General features: G+C 34.8%; 2 protein-coding genes across 5 annotated transcripts; one reads left to right on the top strand and one right to left on the bottom strand.

Annotated features, from left to right (window-relative positions):
- On the top strand, positions 1-23,607 carry LOC141596436 (putative nucleoredoxin 1-1). Of its 4 annotated transcripts, none has more exons than XM_074416606.1 (3): positions 1-117; positions 202-1,789; positions 23,302-23,607. In XM_074416606.1, exon 2 carries the CDS (start codon positions 236-238, stop codon positions 1,781-1,783), a length of 1,548 nt encoding a protein of 515 aa, XP_074272707.1. In that variant the 5' UTR covers positions 1-117; positions 202-235; the 3' UTR covers positions 1,784-1,789; positions 23,302-23,607. The 4 variants fall into 4 exon arrangements, 3 of the variants coding, with proteins under 3 accessions (XP_074272707.1, XP_074272698.1, XP_074272716.1); XM_074416597.1 differs by lacking the exon at positions 23,302-23,607 and adding an exon at positions 1,913-2,235; XM_074416615.1 differs by lacking the exon at positions 23,302-23,607 and adding an exon at positions 1,913-2,235 and having other exon boundaries at positions 202-1,783.
- Positions 5,861-22,321, bottom strand: LOC141596454 (uncharacterized). The gene is made up of 12 exons (XM_074416631.1): positions 22,228-22,321; positions 22,038-22,092; positions 21,545-21,957; positions 21,367-21,439; positions 20,893-21,210; positions 20,692-20,789; positions 19,900-19,951; positions 11,482-11,570; positions 11,349-11,380; positions 11,132-11,196; positions 7,677-8,552; positions 5,861-6,079 (listed from the first exon to the last, which is right to left on the bottom strand). Exons 2-11 carry the CDS (start codon positions 22,044-22,046, stop codon positions 8,277-8,279), a joined length of 1,425 nt encoding a protein of 474 aa, XP_074272732.1. The 5' UTR covers positions 22,047-22,092; positions 22,228-22,321; the 3' UTR covers positions 5,861-6,079; positions 7,677-8,276.
- Positions 23,608-23,709: the final 102 nt, after the last annotated feature.

Raw genomic sequence — 23,709 nt, forward strand, 5'->3', positions numbered from 1 at the left:
ATGGAAAAATAATTTCGAAATATTGAGGGTAGTTTGTAGTTAGGGTTTCTCAGTCAGAATATTGGAGTTTTCCCGAATTCCTCGCACACAATTGGCTACCGCCTACCATTTCTCTTTGTATGTTACTTTGCTTATCTTTTTTCCCTTTCAGATTCTGTTTTAATTTGCAGGTATCTTCTAACCTTGTATGTATTGAATTAGATTTAAGGCTCGGGATTCCACCAACTGAGGTTCAATGGATGAGCACGAGGACGAGGAGGAGCTAGAAGTTGCTGCAATTAATAGAAAAAAACAAGGCGACCATGTTGATGTTAAAGCCTTACTGTCCTCCAAAGCTCGAGATTTCCTGGTTACGAGTAAAGGTGGTAAAATAGTTCCTATCTCTGGGCTTGACGGGAAGTTTGTCATTGTCTGTTGCTTCCTCCTTCCTATTGATATGGACACCATCGAAATCAGTATTTGCCACGCCATTGAAGCGTTATACTCTGAACTATCTCTCAATGGAATTGCAGATAATGTTAAATTGGTCATTGTTGCTAAGATTGCTCCTGGTTTTAGCAATGCTGACTTTGACAGCTTTTTTTCTCGGTTATCAGTTAATTGCCTTGCCATCCCTTTTTCCGACTCCAAGTCTCGTGACAAGATTTGCACGTCTTTTGGATTGCGTACAGCCGAGAGTAGTTCAGGGGTGGTGCCATGTCTTGTTGTTCATCCCAATGGAAAGGCATTGCAGTTTGACCCCTTTTTCCTTTACGATTATGGAGCTAAATCTTTTCCGTTTACCAAGGAGCACGTTGATAATATAAGAAGACAAGACGGTATTATCAAAAATAGGCTGCGTTCCATTGACTCTCCTATATTCCTCGAGGAACTTCTTCAATGTGGTTATCTCTCACGAATAGCCAGTGAGTACGATTATATACCTACATCGGACCTCAAAGATACAGTTGTTGCATTATACCTATGCTATGATGAGAGCTTCATGGGTAAGCTTCAAGATATCCATCAAAAATGTTTCGATGAAGGGTTTAAGTTTGAGATCGTCCTTGTCCCTTTACCCTTTTATCGTCATTATGAAACCCCATCGTTTCATGACCGTATGAAACAATTAGCCATGAAACATACCAGAAGTTCAACATGGTGGACATTTCCCTTTGACGACAAGGTATATCGTACCCTCTGGCGCCTCTTTTCTTGTGAGATGGAAGATCAATTAATCGTTTTGCCACATGGTCAATGTCTTGGGGACCTTTGGGGAAAAGATATTGCGAATTTTTACGGAATGAAAGCGTATCCCTTCACAAGGGATGTTATCATCAGTCAGAATGTCAACGAGCTTAGATCATTCACCCTCCAACAATTGCTCGGAAATACTCTCATGTCCGATCTTCAAAACAAGAATGTTCTCCTTTACTTTGACTATCCTACATTTGATCATAAAGGTGGATACCTCTACAATACTCTGAAGCAGGAATACCAAGAAATTAAGGACAAATATGCAGACAGTGAAGTGGTTTTTGTTTCTTTGGAACCCGATTCTGAAAATAGCCGAATGTCCGAGATGAAGTGGCCCATTTTACCTCCAGAGATGTTTGAATCTGTCATCAAACATATATTTCCTGATTATTTCGTTCATCCGACCCTAGTTGCATTTGGGAGAGACGGAAAAATTCTCTCTCGATCTGCTCAATATCGTCTACCCGTGTCAACTTCCTCTGCTTCCCTGTTTGATGACACGTTGGCATCCGAGATTGAAACTGAAATAAAGTGGAAAATCAAATAGGTGAAGGTTGGTTTTTTCGGTTTTACTCATGCTTTTGTCTTCCTTGTCGTCATTTCATTTTTTATTGTGTGTAAATAACTATGAAATGTTTTAATTATTGATCCTGGTTTGTGCCGTAATCTCGTGCAGGAAGAGTGGATCTACCTTTTTGCGAGAAGCGGGCAGGCTGCAAAGTCATTGTTATTTTGAAGTGTGGTTGCTTTGGAAGTTTTAATGTTGGTTAGAAGCTGTCAAAATTTTTGCAGGTTTTAGTATTGCGCAAGCAGTCACCCATTTGCCAGGGAAGCAAGTTCTAGGTCAGGAAATGTAGCATGTTATTTAACTAAAGTTATCAATGCAATATGTTTATGTGGCATCAATTTTTTTGACCGAATGTTTCTCCAGCTACTTAAGGCTTATGTGTGAAAATGATGCATAAGTTCCAGTAATTCTGCTAAATTGATTCAGCCAAGTTTCACGCAACATACAATTATGATAATGATATGAAATATCACAAAATCTCATTTTAGAACGACACTATCTGTCTAAAGTTGTAGACGGTATTAGGAATATCCCTTTATTATATTCCTTGAGATATTTTAGTTGCTATGTAAATATTCTAGCTTTAATATTAGGCACATTATCTTCTAGAATTATCTTATAGGGTTTTTTGTCAAACACAACCTTTAAAAAAAAAAAATTCCAAACACCACCTTTTAAAAAAAAGTTTGTAAAACACAACCTTTAATAAATTTTTTGTTGTCAAACACGACTTTTTGGCCGAAGGACTTAACATTTTGTAATAGGGTAACTTTCATTCGATGTTTGACATAGCAAATGATGTCGGGTTGAGGTGTTCTTGGACCCGTTGGAAAGGTGAAAATACAAGCTTTCCAGGGGTTATCAATACGATAGTCAAAAGTGGCCTTATGTGGGGTCTATTGATGTCTAAAGTAAGGGTGGTTGGAGAGGCTAGCTCTAAAGCGAGTGGTCATAGGGTTTTTCGTGGGTCTTTAAATGGGGTTAGGGTGTTTTATTTGGTCTGATTTTTGGTATATAGATAGAAGGGAGTGCAAGGTAGGTCTTAGTTGTGTTTTTTTTTGTGGTTGTTTGTTGTAAGTGGTTGTTTGAGGTGAGTGAATTGACCCACACAAAAAAATCCTACTTTGACATTCTTCTGAATGTTTTTTACCTCCAACTTAACTCCCCTCGTACCACCACTTGCAACCAACAACCACCACAAACAACACAACTAAGACCTACCTTGCACTCCCCGCTACCTACATACCAAATTTCAGACCAAACAAAGAATCATAACCTCATTAAAAGACCCACTAAAATCCCCGACCACCCGCTAATCTCTCCGATCAGCCTTACTTTATACAGCAATAGACCCCACATAAGGCCACTTTTGACATCGTATTTATAGCCCATGGAAAGCTTGTATTTCCACCTTTCCAACGAGTCCAAGAACACCTCAAACCGACATCGTTTGATATCCCAAACATCGATTGAAAGTTACCCCATTACAAAATATTAAATCTTTCAGCCTAAAAGTCGTGTTTAACAACAAAAAATTTATTAAAGGTTGTGTTTTACAAACTTTTTTTTAAAGGTGGTGTTTGGAAAATTTTTTTTTTTAAAGGTTGTATTTGACAAAAAAAAACCTATCTTATAATTATTCTAGATTGATCTTCTCCTTGTTGTACAAGTCTTGATCAACGGCTTATTAGTGCTCTAGGGTAGACTAATTCATTCTTGTATTTTGTATAAATATTAGGTTGTATAGTTTGTCAAATATGCAATTCTAATACAATTCAAACCTTTCACATAATTTTATCAGACGGGACAAATATGTCACCCATTTCATAATAAGATAAACAAGAAGTGGATGGTGGGGGTTGTCTTATTAGGAAAGTAGTGATATATTTGACTCGCCTACATCTTTCGACGGATATACAAATCTACTATGACACTAATTGATTTGCTTGCTCAATCTTCTATTAAACCTTACTCTAAAGTTTGGGACTTTGGGTATATCAAAGATTGAAAGTTCCTCGGTACAAATGAGCTGAATATCTATTGCTTCTCGCTTTCACTGTTGCTCTCTTAGTTTCTGTTCTAGGGGAGTGAATAGGAATATAGGATAGCTCATAATCTTGCCCAGGAAGCTAAACTATGCTATTTGTTACTGTTAAAAAAAAAAAAAACTATGCAACAAGCACTTGTCAGTTGTCCCAGCATAAACTCTGCCTACCCGAACTGTAAATCCCACCGACCCGTTTTCCCAGGGTCATAAAATCTCAACCAATGACTCATTCGCCCCGAACTCAAAACAACCCTTTAATTAAGGGTCGAAACCCAACCCGAATGGGTTCACAACTTCACAAGTTAGGTCAAATATAAATCAAACATCTTATTAAAATATTAATATTGATATATTATATACGAAATAATAATTAAAAAGTTACTAGTTTTAGGAGTCGTTTGGTTACCCATTAAATAACATAGGAATTCCAATTCATGTGAATTATAAAATAGGTAACTAGTTTTGGTTACCCCAATTCACATAAAATAGAATTACCTTGGAACTTCAATTCCTCCATAATGGAGGAAATTGCTTACCTAGGCCACCCTAGGTAAGTGAGAATGCCTACTTGAATTGCATTTCTTTTATGCAACCAAACAATATTTTCTAATTCACATGAATTCTAATAATTTACATAAATTCTAAAATCATGTGATTTATCACTTTCTAGGCAATGCAACTTCCTACATGCAACCAAACGACCCCTTAGTATTTAAAAACTCACAAACATAATTAAAATATCAATTTTATATGACTTATACTTCCCCGTTCCATTTAATTCTTCACAAATTCTCATTATAGACGGAAGATATCCATCTATAGTTATAGACGGACACAAGCAACAAGTTGCATGAAGGATTGGTGGGGCCCAAAAATGTCACCACTTTGTACATATTTGAACCGTCTTTTACTTTAGACGGATATAAGATTAATTGTTAATTCTTTACGTTTGCTTTATACACATATACCAATGCACGTTTTCTTTTGTCATATCTTTAGTTACATGTTATTAAAAATTATAAAAGTTTGATATTCATAAACCACTCGGTAAGATGATTTATACAAGATCTCACATGACTATTTTTTATATTATATATTAGAAGTTGTATTGAAGATTTTTCTTACTAATGAATAGTGTCAAAAAAAGTAAACGCAAAGAAACAAATGGAACGGAGGGAGTAGACCCTTTTGGACTGAAACTTATCTGATCTGAACTGGACTGAACTTATAGAATCTGAATTGAACTGAACTTATAAAATCTGAACTGAACCTATTGGATCTAAACTGAACTGAACTTATAGGATCTGAACTAAACTGATGAACTTATAGGATTTGAACTGAACTGAATAGAACTGAACTTATAAGATCTGAAGTGAACTAAATTAAGTGAGGAATAAGATCTGGACTGAACTTATAGGATCCGAACTGAACTGAACTTATAGGATCTGAACAGAACTTATAAGATCTGAACTGAACTGAACTTATAAGATCTGAACAGAACTTATAGGATCTGAACTGAATTGAACTTAGGATCTGAAGTGAACTTATATTAAGTGACTTTAAGTCCGAAAGAACAGGCCCCAACTTTTATAAATAATCATTAAATAACTTAATTTCTATAATTGCTTCAATATAATTAATTTTGCTACAGGATGAGACATAACTGCCACCACTAAATTGTCTTCTGATGGTACATCTGCCTTTTACCCGGGGTTACAGTGATTTGATCAACGGCCAGATCATCGCTAATTTCAACTCGTAATATCTAGGACACAAACAAGTTCACAGCTCACACAGCCTTATGATTTTATTAATCAGCTGCGCATTAAACGGATTCAGAAATATGAGCCATGCTCCATTATTTAACCACATTTCAGTGACAGACCGTTCAAGCTCTCGAGCAAACACGGTAAAGAAACACGACGCACTAAAACAGGGATTCTCTTGCTCACTATCGAGCCAGGGGATAGATAGCAACAGAAAATTGTCTAGTGCCAAACAAAAGTATGTGTCACTTTGGGATTAAATTTTATTACCTTCTGGAAAAACGTATTAGGATGAAATAAATGAAAGCGGATCAAATATAAAGAATGAATCAATGTTGTCTATAAAACTTATCTGAAAAAGTATAACAGAATAAAGAATACGTCATCTCACGTCACAATATTTCTGTGTGTACAGAAGCCTATGAAGGCGCCACCACCATCACCAAATGACATTTATCATGACTGCATCAATAAACCACCAAACGTCAAGAGACTGTAGTTGCATATCTAGGTCAGCAGCATATTTACACAAAAGGGAATCGAATTCAGCTTCCTCTAGAGATTTGCTTGGATTGAGGGTAACTATTACTAGTGTAATAAAAGTCAAACAAGTGTAGAAGCGGTGGCTAGGGTTACCCTAATAATAGTTACCCTCGATCCAAGCAAGCTCTTAATAAAAGTAATAACCGAGGATTAATTGACGGATAATCTACCATATGTCCATTTGCAGACAATAGTAGAATTAAGAGCATTCAGTATTAACTTGTCTCTTACAAGTTTACATTCATAATGTCTACAACGTCTAGAAAAAGTAGGACCGGACCGGATGAACCCGTGGACCGGCTAACCATCAAACCCAAGACCGTGGACCTGACCGGAATTCTTTAGGTCCGGTTTTTACCGGGTTTGGACCGGACCGGACCGGTACCACTTTACAAGGCAAATTAAGGGTAATGCTCCATTTTTTTTTCACTAGTTCAACCTACACAGTTTCTAGACTCTAGTTACACAAACAGCCTCCGACTATAACCCTTTGTTTAGATGAAAGGATTTTGGAGGGAAAGGAAAATAATTACATCTGACTACCCTTATCCGACCATAGGTGCAAGCATATAAGGTATTAGGGCAATGTTACAGTTGGTAAATCCCCACTCCCCCTATTCGGCGCCTGCGAGGTCCAAGCCCAACTGATTAATTAGATTTCCAAACCCTTAGGAGAGGGGAGGGACAAGGGGATTCCTCCCTCCAAGTGGTAGTAGGGCTTGAACCTGTGACAGTGACATTACGGTCACACTAGATCATGCTTTGCAGAGGTACACCAACAAACAAGTTCGACAAATCTTAAAACAAATATTTTAAAAATGGAGACTCAATTTTTGAAACTAAAACTAAACCGTCTTTAACTTTCCAAACTGAAAGTTTCATAAGTTAAGATGCAGTTTCGAAGTGCATTTACTAGATGCCCCCAAACGGCGTGATAGAGGCCGGCCTTTAGTACGTAGTTCCGGTAGTGTTCCACAAAATAATATAGTATCCTAAAACTTTAACAAATTTTTTTATCAAATAAATGAGACTCTCCCAAAAAAAGAAGAAAAAAAAATCAGGATCTAAACTTATTATCAATAGAGCTCCATAAGACCATAACTGATCTAAAAATCTTTAACACACCATGAAATATTTTATTTACAAAATTGACTGAGATGTTCCAAAAGGGAGAATTTTACGTTTCAACGGATAAAATAATACTCCCTCCATTCCACTTTAATTGTCCCCATATATATATTTTGGGAAGGATTTAAGAAAAAAAGCGATAAAATTACAAATGTATCCCTTAAACTGAAGAGAATGAGAACAATGTTATGGTAATGAGGGAGTGATTGTTATATATCAAGGGTAGTATTGAAGGTTCACTTAATTTCCTTACAAGGTTGACACACAGACACCTCCATTTTTCTTAAAATAATGCCGCAAGTATAGCCATGAAAGCTAACTGAAGCTTGAGCAAGATTAATTAAGAAGAGAATTCATTCATTGTATGAGTCAGGTAATTCATACATACCTTTACAGAGAACCTGACTCTGTCGAGCTGATTCAGCCACCGGAGCTAATTAGTTGTTCCCCGCAATTTCCCCTGAGGTGGTGTCTGCAAAATTGACTCATAGGGGATACCTCCAAAACAACTTTTTATTCTTGTTGTGGCCTTACACCTAATACATCCCCTGGCCGACAAATAATCTTATCTAAAGCAAAACCTGCACTAGATTGATGTTGACCATGGTGTATGTGGCACTTGGCTCACATGGGATCCATGATACCTCCACAAGTATATTATTGCCTCATACATCCCTATGTTCATGTACACTGTCCAGAAGATGCTACATGGATGAAGCTCTTGAATAAGAAATGAGATTTGCAGGAGTATGACCACGGCAACCCACCAAACCACCACCTTCTAAGGAAAGATCATATCTCCAGCATATGGGTGTTCCCTCCATTCATTGCCCTGCCATGTCAAAACGTCATGGACAACGCCTTAGTCTCAAATCAATTTGGATCTGCTTAGTGGTAAGATGAATCATTATCGTGTAGATTCAATCTCTTCCAAAAAGGAAGGGCAAGGGCTGCTACACCAATATCAAACATAGCTAAAAGTGGGCCGTCATTTAATCAAACGCTTGGCAATATTGACGAATTGGGATAGCCTCGAAGATGGAGAATTAAGCTTAGGCGGCTTTATTAACATGTTCCCCCAACTGTTTAGAGAATTAAGCTTAGGCAGCTTTGTTAATTTCAAGCTGTTTGTTGGGGTATTCTTGACATCAAGCCCATGTTTTGCACTAGCTGTGTATGACCGATAACTTTGATAACTTGGGCTAAATTGGGAGGGAAATTTTTGGAGTGGAATCTTTTCTCGCTTTGGTGTTCTGATAAGATCCTGCAAACCCGAAATAAAAATCATCAAATTACATTGTCTAAAAATGAGTAAATTACATTTATTTTCACGGTACACTTTTTACTCATTATAGTACTTTTGTCTAACTCTTACCGTTTGGCACGCGGATGTCAAAGGCTGAGTTCGGATACCGAGTCGTCAACCAATTAGCTCGGATTGTAGAAGTATTGATGTCATTAACAGCGAAAATAGGATCGTAGAAGATGAGTTAGCGGAAATTTTGACGTCGAAGACGGGTTGTCGAATATGGTGGAAATTCAGGGAGGGGGAGAGAAAATTTGAAGGGAAAATGAGTTTGGAAATGAGACGAGTAAAATGCGTACCGCGAAAATCAACACCCATTATCAATTACTCCCTTATACAAGTTTTTCAAACTTAGTCTCTTTTATATTTTTTTTTTCGGAAATTTCTCATGGTACTCCTTAATTTTGTCAAATTTCTCATGTTACCCATGTTTTTAAGAATCTGCCTATGATACCTTTGAAAATCCATTTATGTGCCAATGGTACCCCTAAGGCCCTATTGTAACGACCGTTAAATGGCTGTTAAATTTTGATGGTGTGGCAATGAAATAGTAATTAAAAATTATTAATAAATATGAAATAAAAATGAAAAGTAGGGGTACCGTGGGTAATCTGATAAAATTAAGGGGTGCCAAGGAAAATTTCCATAATTTTTAATAACTAATTATTGTCATATCATCAAAACTTTTAATAACTCTTGGAAATTATCGAGAGAAAATGGGTTTTGTTGTGTGAGTGAGTAACCCTTGTTTCATTTTATTAAATTTAGTTAAGAATTTGTTTAGGTAGTATGAATATGTAAACAAATGAGGGATTAAGCTGAATTAAAGGGTGTGGTAAAAAGGGTTTTATTAAGTATAGTCCACTGAAGTCTTTTCCCAGAAAAGGATAATAATAAAAAAAAAATTAAAGTTATGATATTTTAAGGTAATCATTTAAAAAAAATTGTAAAAGGGAATAATTTGAAGAGTTGTCATAAGATATCTAACATTTAGGTCACGTTCCATGCAGGTACCCTTACATTATTTTATTTATTTATTTTTTGGCCAAAAGTATCTAAATTTAACATGTCATTTGTTAATTTCTCCTTTAAAAAAATTGACTTTTTTCCTTAAAAACAGATTAATCACATAATTTAACTCTTTTCCCCTATCCAACTATGCCACCTTGTACCTCACCACTCTTTATGATCCGTCTCCCACCTTATTCACCTTACCTCCTCACCCGTTAATCATCTAATCATCTATGTGGCTATTGTCACCTTCTCCACCTTCATCCTAATCACTATATATATACTCTTTACCTCATCCCCCTAACTCCTTTATCCTCCCTCCCCCACCCCTTCCAACTTACATCTTTATTCTCCCCAATAACACACCTTTCGTCGAGGCAACAATAGGGGCAATAACATGGGTTGATAAAAAGAGTAATAAATGTTGGTGATTGAAAGAGTGGTTAAGGGTGGTGACTAAGGAATTGATAGAAGTAAATATCAAGAGGATAAAGTTAAATCTAGTAAATAATAGGTGTAAAATTCTTGTTACCTGTAATTATAGGATTTTACAACAACAACATCAGAGCCTTAATCCCAAAATGATTGGGGTCGGCTGACATGAATCATCCTTTAGAACCGTCAATGGGTGAACGCACAACTCAAAATGCGAATAGAAAAGGTAAAATGAAAAACAAAAGGGAGAGCAAAAATGTAATGCAAGGTCAAGGTAATTATAAGATTTTAAATAAAAAAATAATATTTTTTTTTGTCCAAGTCAATCTTACTTTTTGTTTACGGAATCCATTAGTTTGTATTTGTTAACAAGCGAAATATAAAATTAGACATTTTTGGGCAAGAAAAATAATGTTAGGTATGTAGTTTTCAAAACAATATTATCAATTTGCGAGATTTCAAGATAGGACCTTAAGTGAAATGAAATCTTTTAAAGGCTTTATGTTGGATTTAAGGTTATTAATCCTATTAGTACTTGATAAGCTCATAGCGGTCCTATGTGTAAGCATGTGTTTTACATTTGTTAGAACCTATTTTAGGTTTAGGTGATTAACATATATCCTACGGTGTTAATAAAATGCGATTTCAATCCACGTACACATAGGGGTGTTAACGAGTCAAACCGAGCCACTATCCATGTGTTTCAATAAATGAACACCTAAACACATAAATGAAACCATACGGATAGCCATTATAAGAAATGTTGGAACTCGTAAGGGGCCTAGACTCTACCCGAACGAAAGAGGGTAGCCATTTCAAAACGCAAGGGAATTCCATCTTTCCTAAAACCAAACCAATTGGCAATAGAAGGAGAACCCTAGGCTTTACTAAGGAAGCAACTCTCTACTACACTACCACCAATTTGGGACTTTATGTTGTTTCTTACTTTCCAACAACAAACAAGTATATAAAACCGAACATGACGACTAACAACATGTACCTAATCTATGGACGCCAAGCCCAATGGCGTAGTGGTTTCATTTTCTAGGAACTAATTGTTTAGAACAGATTACCAAGAGCAAGCGACTAACCTCCAGACGGCCATACAAAATCGGCATTAATAATAATTTCTTCTCTATATCATTATTTAGACGATCTACAAAAAAAAACGTATAAAAAAGGTTACATCAACTGAACAAAAGGTGAATAATCTATTATTACATGTGGTTTTCCATGTGTAATTCATGAATCTTCGTCGAAAACTAAGACATTGAATTGCATCATCAAAGACAAACCAAGAAGCATTACCTCCATCCTCGGTCGCGAGGCTTGGGATCACCCTGGTATAACATATACAACATATACAAGGTAAAATTAAGGTGAACCTACCCAATTAGGAAACATTAAAAGCATATATATTACACAAATAAGATGATCATACGTGTTGATATAGGCTTGATCCAAATCATGTCTCTTGAGTTCAAAGGATAAGATCCACAAACGCCTGAAATCATCCTCGTGTCCCGAGATCTACACCAAATAAAGGCTCAATAGTATAGATCTCATTCAAGTAAGCTATTGAATACAGGTTAGAAGTTCAATAGTACAAGGATACATGACACACGACTCACACAAATCGACTCTGCTATCAAATATTGAAATAAATCAATTTAAATATATTATAGAGAGAAAGGATCAAATGAGTCCACCACCACCAAATAAACTAAGTCCTCCTTACAACCACACACCTGAAGTTACAAGGGATGTGCTTAAAGTTGCAAACATTGTCTAAATAGAAGTTACACATTAGTATTTGAAATTTTAGCACAAGTTTATTTAAATTTAGTGATTTACAGTCTTTTACGAATGTAACTTTAAAAAGTTTATTCAACTTTAGTGATTTAAAAGTGTAGCTTTAGTCTTTTACGAGCATAACTTTAGTCTAGTGTAACTTTAGTCCTTACTAGTGTAACTTTATACTACAATGTGATTTTGAATATATTACTTTGAATTTATGTAATTTTAAGACTAGTCTATGTAACTTTAGTCCTTTATAGGTGTAATTTTAGTACTTTATGAGTGTAACTTTAATCCGAATTCTGTCGTCACCACCACTACAACACCAAAACCACCACCACCAACGACCACCATCCACCTTCCCGTAGCACTTAGTTTTTTGAATTTGTACCTTTTTTGTAGATCTAGATTTTGAATTCGTACCTAATCTTTATATGTAGATCTAGGACGTGGTTTGCGTGACTGGAGGCCGTCGGTGGCAGGGTGCGTGGTTGGGGTGACGGTGGCCGCGAAGAATAGGGAAGGGGATTTGGCGTGTAGATCTGGACAAAAGGAAGAAGAAAGGAGAAGAGGAAGTGCATGGTTGTGGCAGCAGGGAGGAGTGGTCGGAGTTTAGGACAAAAGGAAGAAGAAAGGAGAAGAGGAAGTGCATGGTTGCGGCAGCATGGAGGAGTGGTCGGAGTTTGGTGTTGTCGTTTGTTGTAGATCTAGTGTCGTTGGTTGTAGATCAATACTAGTGTCTCTTGTCTATTGAGTCACCATATTTGAAGATGATGGAGGGCTATATTTGAGATCTTAATAATGTACAAGTGAATTTGCCTAAGCTAAATGAACATTAAAGTAGTATGAATAGGCTTAATTTGTCATTTCAATATCTGTACCCTTAATATTTCAACTTCTTTTTTTAATGAACTACTTTAAGAATTTGGACGAACATAACCCTAGCTTGGGAAATTTTCACTTTTGAATCTGGAAACTAATTTCGGATCTTAACGGATATTTGGATATCCGACCCAACATTTTGGGATGTTGATACTCGGATATCCGAACAGTTCGGGTCGGATATCGGATACTGGAATTTTAAATTTTCGGATCGGATATCCAACCCATACTCAGCCTTACTTCACATTACATTACTTCACATTACATCTTTTCTTGCTCTAACTAATGTCAAACTCTATACTCCTTTCGTATGCTACTATCTTCCTTGTCGTCATACTTTGTAGCCTCTTCAAAATCTAAATTGTTGCCCTACTATTTCAATTCTTGTAAATTTCGTCGAAATAACATTCTGTAGAATATACTTCTAAGGCAAATATTCTTGGCCTTTTTGTGTATTTAGTATCATGGAACCGTGTATGTAAAATGTTGATGAAATGACAAAGATAATTATTTGAGAATTATTGTTTCGCATAGATTTTTGTAAGATAATCATTACTGTATATTGTACCATATTAGCTTGATTCTTTAATTTTGGATCATTACTCTATATTGTACCATATTAGCTTGATTCATCAATTCCGTCTAAGAAGGGTATGTCAAGGATATTGATACTTTATATGTTTATGGCAAAGACGGTAATTACATTCCATCTAAACAAGGTATGTCAAGGTCACATGAGTAAATAATGTATGAATGTGACTACAGGATACGAATGACATACAAACCCTAAATGACGAGTTCCTAACTCACTACCTAAGGTGTGTTCCATAAGAAATTTATCTTAACGTTAAGGTACCATTGTTCAAGGATGGTTTACATGTCATGAAAGTTTTAACGATTTGCATTTTATGTGGTCACTGTGATTCATGAGCTTGCTTAATACATGGATTGTATAATCTCGGGTAAGCAACTTGATATGAAAATGCTAAAGATGGCTTCCCCTATTATTTTCAAGATGACTCTACATTTACCCTTTTAGGAGATGTTGAAGAGGAATTTGTAAGTATGTCATGGCTATGCTTAGACGTAAGAATTTCTTAAATTGTTAAAAGGTATGGAGGAGACGAAGTTTCAGCTCATATATTAAGTTAGTTTCGAGTCCTCGGTCAGGAAAATAAAGACAAGGGCTACAACAACTACTTTCTGCATTATTTACACAATGTACTTTTTTAATAAACCTACTTCAGTTAACATGTGTTGTAACCTGCATTATTTACACAATGTACTTTTTTAATAAACCTACTTCAGTTAACATGTGTTGTAACCTCCTAAATGATTTGGACAGAGGGAGTGAGTTTTAATTACAATGTTGTACGGTTATATATGAAACGCAGTGCATATGGAGTAGATGATAATTAAATATGTAATGTAAGAAAGAAATAAAAAATTATTATGTTGAGATTGTCTAAATAATTTGACATCATTTTGTTAGAAAGAGAAAGGTGCTAGCTAAGGGACGACAAATAACTAGATAAGTTATGGGCGTGAGGTACTATACACTTATAAAGTAAACGAAAGTGTTCTATAAACAAATTTTCAAAATGAATTGTGCATAAAAATGCAGTAATCTGAATTTTTTTATAAAAAACTGTTCTAAAAAAAGCTTCCACTAAAAAGGGTAAAATTTATAATTTATAATTTGTTTCTCTTTTGTTCGATTTCGATATTAAATGGCTTCCTAAATCATTTAATTTTATTCCATTTGGCATTTTCTCATTGGTTTAAATTTTTTGGTGTTGACCAGGAGTATCCCCTACCGACAGTTGGGGCAATCTCCTTCGGGGTACTGAAGGCAATTTAATGGGAAGAGTTGATTATTTGATTATTATTAACTAATAATTGAATTATTAACTCATTTTTCATTCAATTCTACCTATTTTGCTAAAAGATGTGCATATATAAGATTATTTTTATCTTAATTCAATTTAATACGGCATCAAATTAATATATCAACTTCCATTTGTTCCATCATTAGTTCGTTATCACCGTTTCTGTTTCACAGTGAAGAGTGTTATTTTATTTGCTACAAAGATGATGGCTCAAATTGAGGTAGATATTATTATAAATAACATAAAAATCCTATGTGGCACTCCAAGCTCATTTTTATTCCTTTTTACAAATCTATACATACAACTAGTTTTATGCCCGTACACGGGTTCAGATATATTAATTGATACGATAGTACACTAATGTGGTGATGGAACTTAGTTGTGTTTTAGGATTACCCGATTAAATAACTACATAATTGCTTAGGCGTAAGAAACTTGGAATATGAGCAATATGATCATAAAAAGGTGATGATCCTTGTCTTGTTTATCGACTCATTTGATCAACTATAATATAAAATGTAAATATTAATTTATATGACATGGAATTAATATAGATTTTATAGACATTTTTATGATTTGTCAGCAATGTATAATTTAATAGTGTGTTAGTTAATACATATAATATACATTCGAATTGCATAGTAGATAATTTCAAAGTTTATGGACGGTGTCCAATTACGATAAAGTGATTATTAGTTAGCAATGCATAATTTTAAAGTGTCAGTTAATATAGATAATATACATTCGAATTCGATATTAAATGATTTCAAAGTTCATGGACGGTGTCTAGTTCAATAAAGTGACTATTAGTTGGCGTATATGTAATTATAATTCTATCGAATAAAGGCGTACGAAATACATAACCCAAATAACGATAACAATAACAATAACAATAACAATAACAATAACAATAACAATAATCAAGTTTAAAGTTCCTACGTTAGTACTTCCGTCCCGGTCATGTGTTTACCTTTTCCATTTTGATTGTTTCAATAAATTGTTTACCTTTTTATGTTCGGAAGGCTTTCGATGGGTAACTTGACCATCTAATGGGACCCATTACTTCTCGCCCCCATTTGCTTGTGGTCATATAAGTTACCCTAATTACTATTATTTTTATTCAATTGCTTACCCTAATAGTTAACATCTGGCCTCACTCTACACACTACCTCCCTCTTCTCCAATAAACATTATTTCATTCCAAATTTCCTACTGTACTCCTCTTTCTCCATATACTTTCACAACTCCGTCGCCACCATCACACCTCCACCACCTTCTCTTCTCACCAACATCAACACTTACTCCGTCATCACACTCATTAAAATTCAACACTTTCATTAATATTCATCGGATAGATGGTTGCATGAATCCCTGTTTTAATGGGTGATTAAGGGTTAAAAATTAAAGAGGAAACCAAATGAAAAAGTTAAATGTTAGCCTTAAAGGTTAATTTTTGTCCTTCCATATTTTTATAGACCTAGCTTTTATAATTTGCAAGCTTTTATTTAGTTTTTATCCCTGTCGTTTTGTATTTTATTTGTATTTTATTTTGTTTAATAATTTTTTTAAGGTTGTCAAATCTGGTAATTTTTACATTTGTAATTACTTTTTTAATTATGTTTGATTTCTTTAAGAGATATATTCTTCGTTTTATAGATAATTTTAAATCTTATTATTATTGAAGCGATTATTTGAGTATTTTTTGTTCCTTTATTTTTTTATTCCTACTGCTAAGGAAATTCCATAATTTTCGCCGAATGATTTAGGCAATATTTTTTAAAAATAAATAAATTATTTTTCCAATTTTTTTAATTAATTAGGGAAATCAGATAGTTTGCAAGAATAATTTATCAAATTAAATTTAATAAACTGATTGACTACTGATGAAACAAAGCATCATGAAATTAGAAAACAAAGAAGGAAGAAAGAGAGAAATGAATCCTCTTGAAGATCATGGGGACCCTACATCAAGCAAAAAATAATTTATCAAGCAACTTTAGTTTTTCATTCCCTAAAATCCAGGAACCAGTGAGAGTTCTTTAAAAAACCTAGCTTTTATAATAGGTAGATAATATAAAAAGCCTAACTTTGAGTAGCAAGTTAACCCACGTGGCGCTAGATAATTCATCTTACCTTTGATATCACAATTATCCACGTCATTTCAATAATTTATTAAATAAATACTCCCTCCACACACCTATTTTCACCCCATTTCATTAAAATATATCTCACATATAATAGAGAAATGAGGTGAAAACTTATGTGTGGAGGGAGTAGTTAAATAATGAAGTCACTAGATAATTTTCGTTTCTTTTTAATCATCCTTTGTGTTTTCGTAACCGTCAAACAATAATCAAGGCACACTAAAGAGACAACGTTTCGAAAAGGAAAACTAAGAGTCAAGACCAAACAATTCAATACACAATATTTAATAAAAAAAATAAAAACGAAATTGAAAGGCATTGCACTAACAAATGAAATCAATAACATTCTTAGTAGGAGAACAAAACGTTCGATAGATATTATGCCTGGCATTTATTCTTTTAGATAATTAAATTTGTTTTGTTGTATCTTAAGCTATTCTGATGTATAGATTCAATTATGTTCTTCCATAAATATTTAATTTTACTCTTATGGTCATATAATTCTCTTAGTTGACTTAGAATATGTTTTCTTCACTTATTTTATCTACTGAGATCTTCTTATTAAAGTTTTAATTCTAACAAATGTTTGAAATTCAAAGTGATCATCAACAATCAAGTAGATAAAAACTCTTAAGTTGAGTATGTTTATCACACTATTACTCGCTTTTTCTCTCTCAAATCTAATTTGGTTTTTGTCAAATAGATGTCCTTGGCTACCAATACAACTCATGTCTAACTTATATCATAACCTTTTACTTTAGTATATCTCAATATGCGAGATTTTTTATAATTGAAGTGTCTTAAAGATTGTACATCGTAAAGATTTTTGTGATATAATTACACTTAATATTGCATCTCATAGATGTGGGTAACAACATGCATGGGTCATGTCATGACCCTTACTCTAAATTTCCTTGCAAATTCCACACCAAACCGAAAACATAAATTGCTAAAGTTATTTATTACAAAGTAATATTTTGTGTTATATGTTATTGTTATTGCTTTAGGTTGAAAACAAAACTTACAGGAAATTTGGAATCGAATCTGATACAAAAATTTTCTTAGATAAAGTTATTTTTCTTAGAAAAAGTTATTACCGCATGAATGTAGTTGTGGATTCTAATACTTTTAAGATAGTCGTATTGCAACATTATATTACCAATTTCCCATTATTCATGTTACGAAACATAATGTGGTAGTGCTTTAGTATGTGCAAGTATATTTGATACTTACGGAGACTCTTGATGGCGATCAAAGATTCAAAGTACTCCAGAACAAAATCAATGCGAATTAAATCAAGCATGTGCAAGTTCTTAGTTCTTGAAGAAAAAGGAAGCAAGCAAGGAGGGATAAAGTGGAAGAATTAATGCAGAAATCAAAGGGTTAATCGTGTAGAAAATAAGAAAAGGATGAAGTGCTTGACGATGTCAGGATAAAATACACATAGTTTAACTTCTTTTTGAATATTTGAGCCATTATTTCAAATTGGAACATCTTCACTACTTGTTTTTGCCCGACGTAGACTAATTAGTTTGTTTAAAGATTTCAAAATCGGGAGAATGACAACTTTTGGAAAATTTAAGTGTAATATTATTTTTGTAAAAGCAATTAAACTTTCTTTTTTACCAAATTCAGCTAAATTGTATAACGATCTTAATTTCTACAAACTAAAGATTTCTTGGAATTATGTGAAGTTTGAACTATCCCGTGCTTTTGCTTTTGCCCGACGTAGACTAATTAGTTTGTTTAAAGATTTCAAAATCGGGAGAATGACAACTTTTGGAAAATTTAAGTGTAATATTATTTCTGTAAAAGCAATTAAACTTTCTTTTTTACCAAATTCACTAAATTGTATAACGATCTTAATTTCTACAAACTAAAGATTTCTTGGAATTATGTGAAGTTTGAACTATCCCGTGCTTTTGCACGGGTTTAAAAACTAGTTCACTTTTATATGGTACTTAGATTCAAATTAGGTGATTTTTGTACTTCAAATAACATTTTTAATTCGCTTATATAAAGTGCCATATTAATTGTTAAATTTAAAAAGAAAAATAATAAGACTCACTAAGTTAACTAAGTGAATATTTGTACATAAAAAGGAAGTAATTTGAATTTTTTTAAAGAGAAGCCATTTGAAAAAGTTCAATCCTACAAGTGTACTTGTTAATTTTCCCATTTTACTTTGTTTCAAAATTCACTTTTTTTAAGATATTTTATTGAACTTAGATTTAAACTAGGTGATTTTGGACTTCAAATAACAATGTAAATCAAAATTTCACCGACAAGCTAAATCAAAATTTTGGAGCCCATTTTCTCTCCATTTCTTCAAAAGAAAAGGGAGAGGCAAGTATCTATTAATGGCCCGGATCGCATACTAATATCTAACGGTTCTAAATTTATGCATAAAAATAAAGGAAAATAAGGGTGAAAGAGGAAATAATTAAGGAGATTGTGAGAGGAAATGGAGATTCCAAACTTTTGATATAACTTTCCTTTTGCTGAAAATGATATTTTGTGAAACATGTTTTGATGATAAAAGAAAATATATAAATTTTATTAGTACAAATTCTTATTTTTTAGTTACTTATGGTCAAAATTTGTAAACTTTTACCCTAAAAAGGGATATGGGAAGAGATATAAAAATGAGAGGGAAGTGCCTTTGTTTTACTGAACTTAAGTAGAACTAAAATAAATGTTAATCTTTTATGTTTCATTTGTTCCTATTTTAATGTACTACTGTAAAATATTTAAGTATAACCTTCGTATTCTTCATACCAATATTTCAATTTATTTAACTTTTGACTTATAAATGCGAAAACAGTTTAATACTCGCATATTTTTTTGTGTGAAATGAGGCGCAAGAAATACAATATAATGAGAAACTGGATTTGACGTAGACTTTATAATATATATATATTTATATATATACATTTTAAACACTAGGTTAAGGTCTGTTTGATATTAAAAAAAAAATAGTTAGACGAGGTTGTCATCTCTTTACTTATGATTAGACTAATTCACTTTAAACATGAGTTTTAGAACACATAATTAATAAAATTTATAACTTTACTTTCATATAATTAAGTTCATTAGTGGTAGATATCATGAATAATAGTAGTGCTAACTGAAGAGTTGTATACTTACATTTCTTAGCTGGTCATCTGATTCTGGTCCTGGTCTCACGGGTTTAAAAAATCTGAAAAGGCACGGCTTGTGAAAAGGAGCATCAAACGCAAGAAAAATCACTTCTAACTTCTAAGCTATGTTGCTCGGACTCTTTAATATTACCCGGTCGTGGGTAGGACATGCAAACATTTTATAGACCAAATACATAATTTTTTTTTTTCATTAGCCAAAACCAATACTTGGGACACCCGCCCATGACGGATACTTCAAACAAGTCTGAGCAACATAGCTTCTAAGTCAACATTGCATTTAGAGGTGGGTTGTGATAGGAGAGAAACTATTATGGGGGTAATGGAAGCTGAAATTAATTAAAATAGGAGGGAAGTGGTGGTGGTGGAGCCTCGAGCGAGGAAATTGGGATGGTGGGGGACTAACACGCCCAATTGGAAGGAAGCGGAGATGGATCTCTTCTACAAGGTAAATCAAAATCTCACCAACAAAGGAAAAAATTGGAGGGAAAACTCTCCCATCAATGCCCCACCATACCCACTCCAAGGGTGTAATTGGGGCAAGCCTTAAGATGAGGACACAAAAAGGGCAGCCCGGTGCACGATGGCGTCCCCGCTAGGCGAGGGTCCGGGGGAAGGGTCCCACCACAAGGGTGTAATTGGGCAAGCCTTCCCTTGCCATTTTGGCAAGAGGCCGCTCCAAGGACTTCAACCCGTGACCTCACGGTCACAAAGCAACACCTTAACCAGTGCGCCACGGCAAGGTACCTTAACCAGTGCAAGGCAAGGTGAGGACACAAACCGTAAAAAATAATCATCCCGTGAAGAAAGTTCTTGTTTGTTGCTAGCGTCACGAACAAGGAAAGCAACGTCCAGATGTGAGCGTAAATAAGCTTGCCCCTGAGAGAGAACAAAAGGTAACCAGAAGGGAATCGACAGGAAACAAACAAACTCAATCTGTCTATAATTTCTCGAAAAATGGAAACAGGGTTGAAGAACATACGTTTGGAAAAGGAAGCCTAGTATATGCCACAAACTTATGACCAGTCATAGCTAAAGCATCAACCAGTAGAAACATAGCCTCTTCAATATCCGTCCTCTTTTCCAAGGAGTATAAGACGTTGTAGAGAGTGGCAACTGAAGAAGACGATAGTTCAGGAGCTACTGAGTATGAGGACAAAAAAAGCTCCGGGGCAGCCAAAAACAGTAAAGCTACAGGAAGCAGTTCCCTCTTATGGGCATAGCCCATGAAAGTTTGCCTGACATGCTGCTTGTTTTGGGTATTCTGCACAAGCATCCTTAGAATTTCCAATTCTGGTCTCTGTGGAAGGAGTCCAACGACTCATACAAGACGGTGTTAACGAATGATATGAATAGAACCAAAACAAACTTTGATAAGAGGGATCCATTAAACAAATGATAGAAAAGAAAAATACAGTAGTAGTGGTAGTATTAGTAGTAAGATGAGAAAACAAACCATGGTGCAGCAAAGCACGACAAGTAACTCATAGACTGACTTCCGAGGAGTCCATGTTCTGGCGGTAAGAGCTCTAGGGAAATGAAAACGCAGTATCCACAGCATAGTTAGATTATTATAGGAGTAAGAAGAGTCAAACGAAGGCAGTCTATAAAGCTTGCTGGGAAAGAGAAATTACGTTGAAAAATCTCCGATGATGAAGTCAATAAAAGAGCAGTGTTTCAGATTGTGAATGGCCAAATGAGAGTGAACATCAATACTATCGCCCTTTTCAAGAAGATACTTAGTAAGACTGGGAGAAGAATTTAGAGCTGCAAGATGCAGTGGAGTATATCTTCCTTCCTCCAAAATGTCTTCGAAATCAATAATTCCTTTAGTTTCGCCATTTAAAACCGCAATACAGCAATTCAAAGCATCCAATCGAAATATTTGTTCAGCATCATATACACAACTAATTTGTTTGAACTTAGGGTCCTTGATGAGCCTCAAAAATTCATCTTTGTCATCAAAAATAAGCGCATTTTCTAATGCTTCCCCAATGCACTGTGGCTCCGCATTGGAACGAGGAGGAAAACTCCAATAGGCAACAGGCTAACAAGGCAAATGCACAATATAAATGCAAAGACAACCAAAGTTGAAAAAAATAAACGGAGCTATATAAACAAACGTACCACGTCCATCTTGATTTATTCTGTAACATTAAAAATCAAAGCTTTCATCAGACAACTGAACGAATAAAACCAACAATCATTATAAATTATAAATTATAAATTAAAAAGCATAAACTTTCAATAAATAACAACATCCCCAACTTAATTACAGTCAAGAGTTCAATTTATCAGATAGACAAAGTGAAATAACCTTGGGAAAGGTGGTTGAGACCCAAAGGATTTGGAGTGGAGAGTTGCGGAACGGTTGTTCAATTGATGAGATCCGCCGTAGGTTTTTTTTTCTCTTTATTGTTACAATTGGTCTCCCTTGTGATGGGTTACCATTTGTGGCGGATATTTTGTGAGTTAAAATGAGATTTTGTGATGGTATAATTTACCCTTAGGGCTTGCCTGGAATCCATTGAATTATTAAGGGGGTAAGTTTTATTGGGCAATAATTACTGGGGAAATTAATTAGTGGGGTAATGAGTTCCTTGATGATATGTTTGGCATAAGAGTAATGATTCCTGAGTATATCTTTTACTCCCTTAATCATTACCCAGGGGGGAGGGTGGGTAATGTATTACCCCATCACAAGGGTAATAATTCCAAGAGGTGAATAATTACCCGCATACCAAACATGAGAAATACACCTCACATATTACTCCCCTATTCATTCCCCTCCTATTACCCTCAATCCAAGCAAGCCCTTAAAGTTTGTCTCCCTAATAAGGCAGGTTGGACACAAATACAGAAGTTTCCCCCCACTAATAGGCAATAGCTATGAAATCTCACCGTTCCAAAAATAGAAGTTCGACATAAGCATGAACCGAGTATATAAGTCTAACATAAGCCATTGAGTCATAAGCTCAATAATTTGTTTATGGAAAAATAATTTCGAAAAATTGAGGGTAGTTACTAGTTAGGGTTTCTCAGTCAGAAAATTGAAGTTTTCCCGAATTCCTCGAACACAATTGGCTACCGCCTACCATTTTTCTTTGTATGTAACTTTGCTTATCTTTTTTCCCTTTCAGACGGAAAAATTCTCTCTCGATCTGCTCAATATCGTCTACCCGTGTCAACTTCCTCTGGTTCCCTGTTTGATGACACGTTGGCATCCGAGATTGAAACTGAAATAAAGTGGAAAATCAAATAGGTGAAGATTGGTTTTTTCGGTTTTACTCATGCTTTTGTCTTCCTTGACGTCATTTCATTGTTTATTGTGTGTAAATAACTATGAAATGTTTTAATTATTGATCCTGGTTTGTGCCGTAATCTCGTGCAGGAAGAGTGGATCTACCATTTTGCGAGAACCGGGCAGGCTGCAAAGTTATTGTTATTTTGAAGTGGTTAGGATTTCTGCAGGTTATAGTATTTGTGGTATTTAAAGCCTCTTACGTTATTATCACATGCATGCGCAATCGCGCCCTTGTTATCTAAAGTCGTTACCTTAGGTGTGCGTACTGGATAATCCCCTGGCATACCTCAACCACGCAAGCAGTCACCCGTTTGCCAGGGATGCAAGTTCCAGGTCAGGAAATGTAGCATGTTATTTAACTAAAGTTATCAATGCAATATGTTTATGTTTATGGGGCATCAAATTTTTTGACCGAATGTTTCTCCAGCTACTTTAGGCTGCTTATGTGTGAAATTCCAGGAATTATGACCCTAACTCGACTCGTGGCCCATATGA

The sequence above is a fragment of the Silene latifolia genome, chromosome 1 (assembly GCF_048544455.1).
Source record: "Silene latifolia isolate original U9 population chromosome 1, ASM4854445v1, whole genome shotgun sequence".
NCBI lineage: Eukaryota > Viridiplantae > Streptophyta > Magnoliopsida > Caryophyllales > Caryophyllaceae > Silene > Silene latifolia.

What these genes read in the sequence shown, in the direction of transcription:
- LOC141596454 (XM_074416631.1), bottom strand. An exon ending in CTAGGCTTCCTTTTCCAAAC is followed by an intron (nt 20,790 to 20,892) that starts GTATGTTCTTCA and finishes GTTCTCTCTCAG; the next exon opens with GGGCAAGCTTATTTACGCTC. An exon ending in CGGGATGATTATTTTTTACG is followed by an intron (nt 19,952 to 20,691) that starts GTTTGTGTCCTC and finishes GTGCCTTTTCAG; the next exon opens with ATTTTTTAAACCCGTGAGAC.
- LOC141596436 (XM_074416606.1), top strand. Translation starts at nt 236, where the DNA reads ATGGATGAGCACGAGGACGAGGAGGAGCTAGAAGTTGCTGCAATTAAT.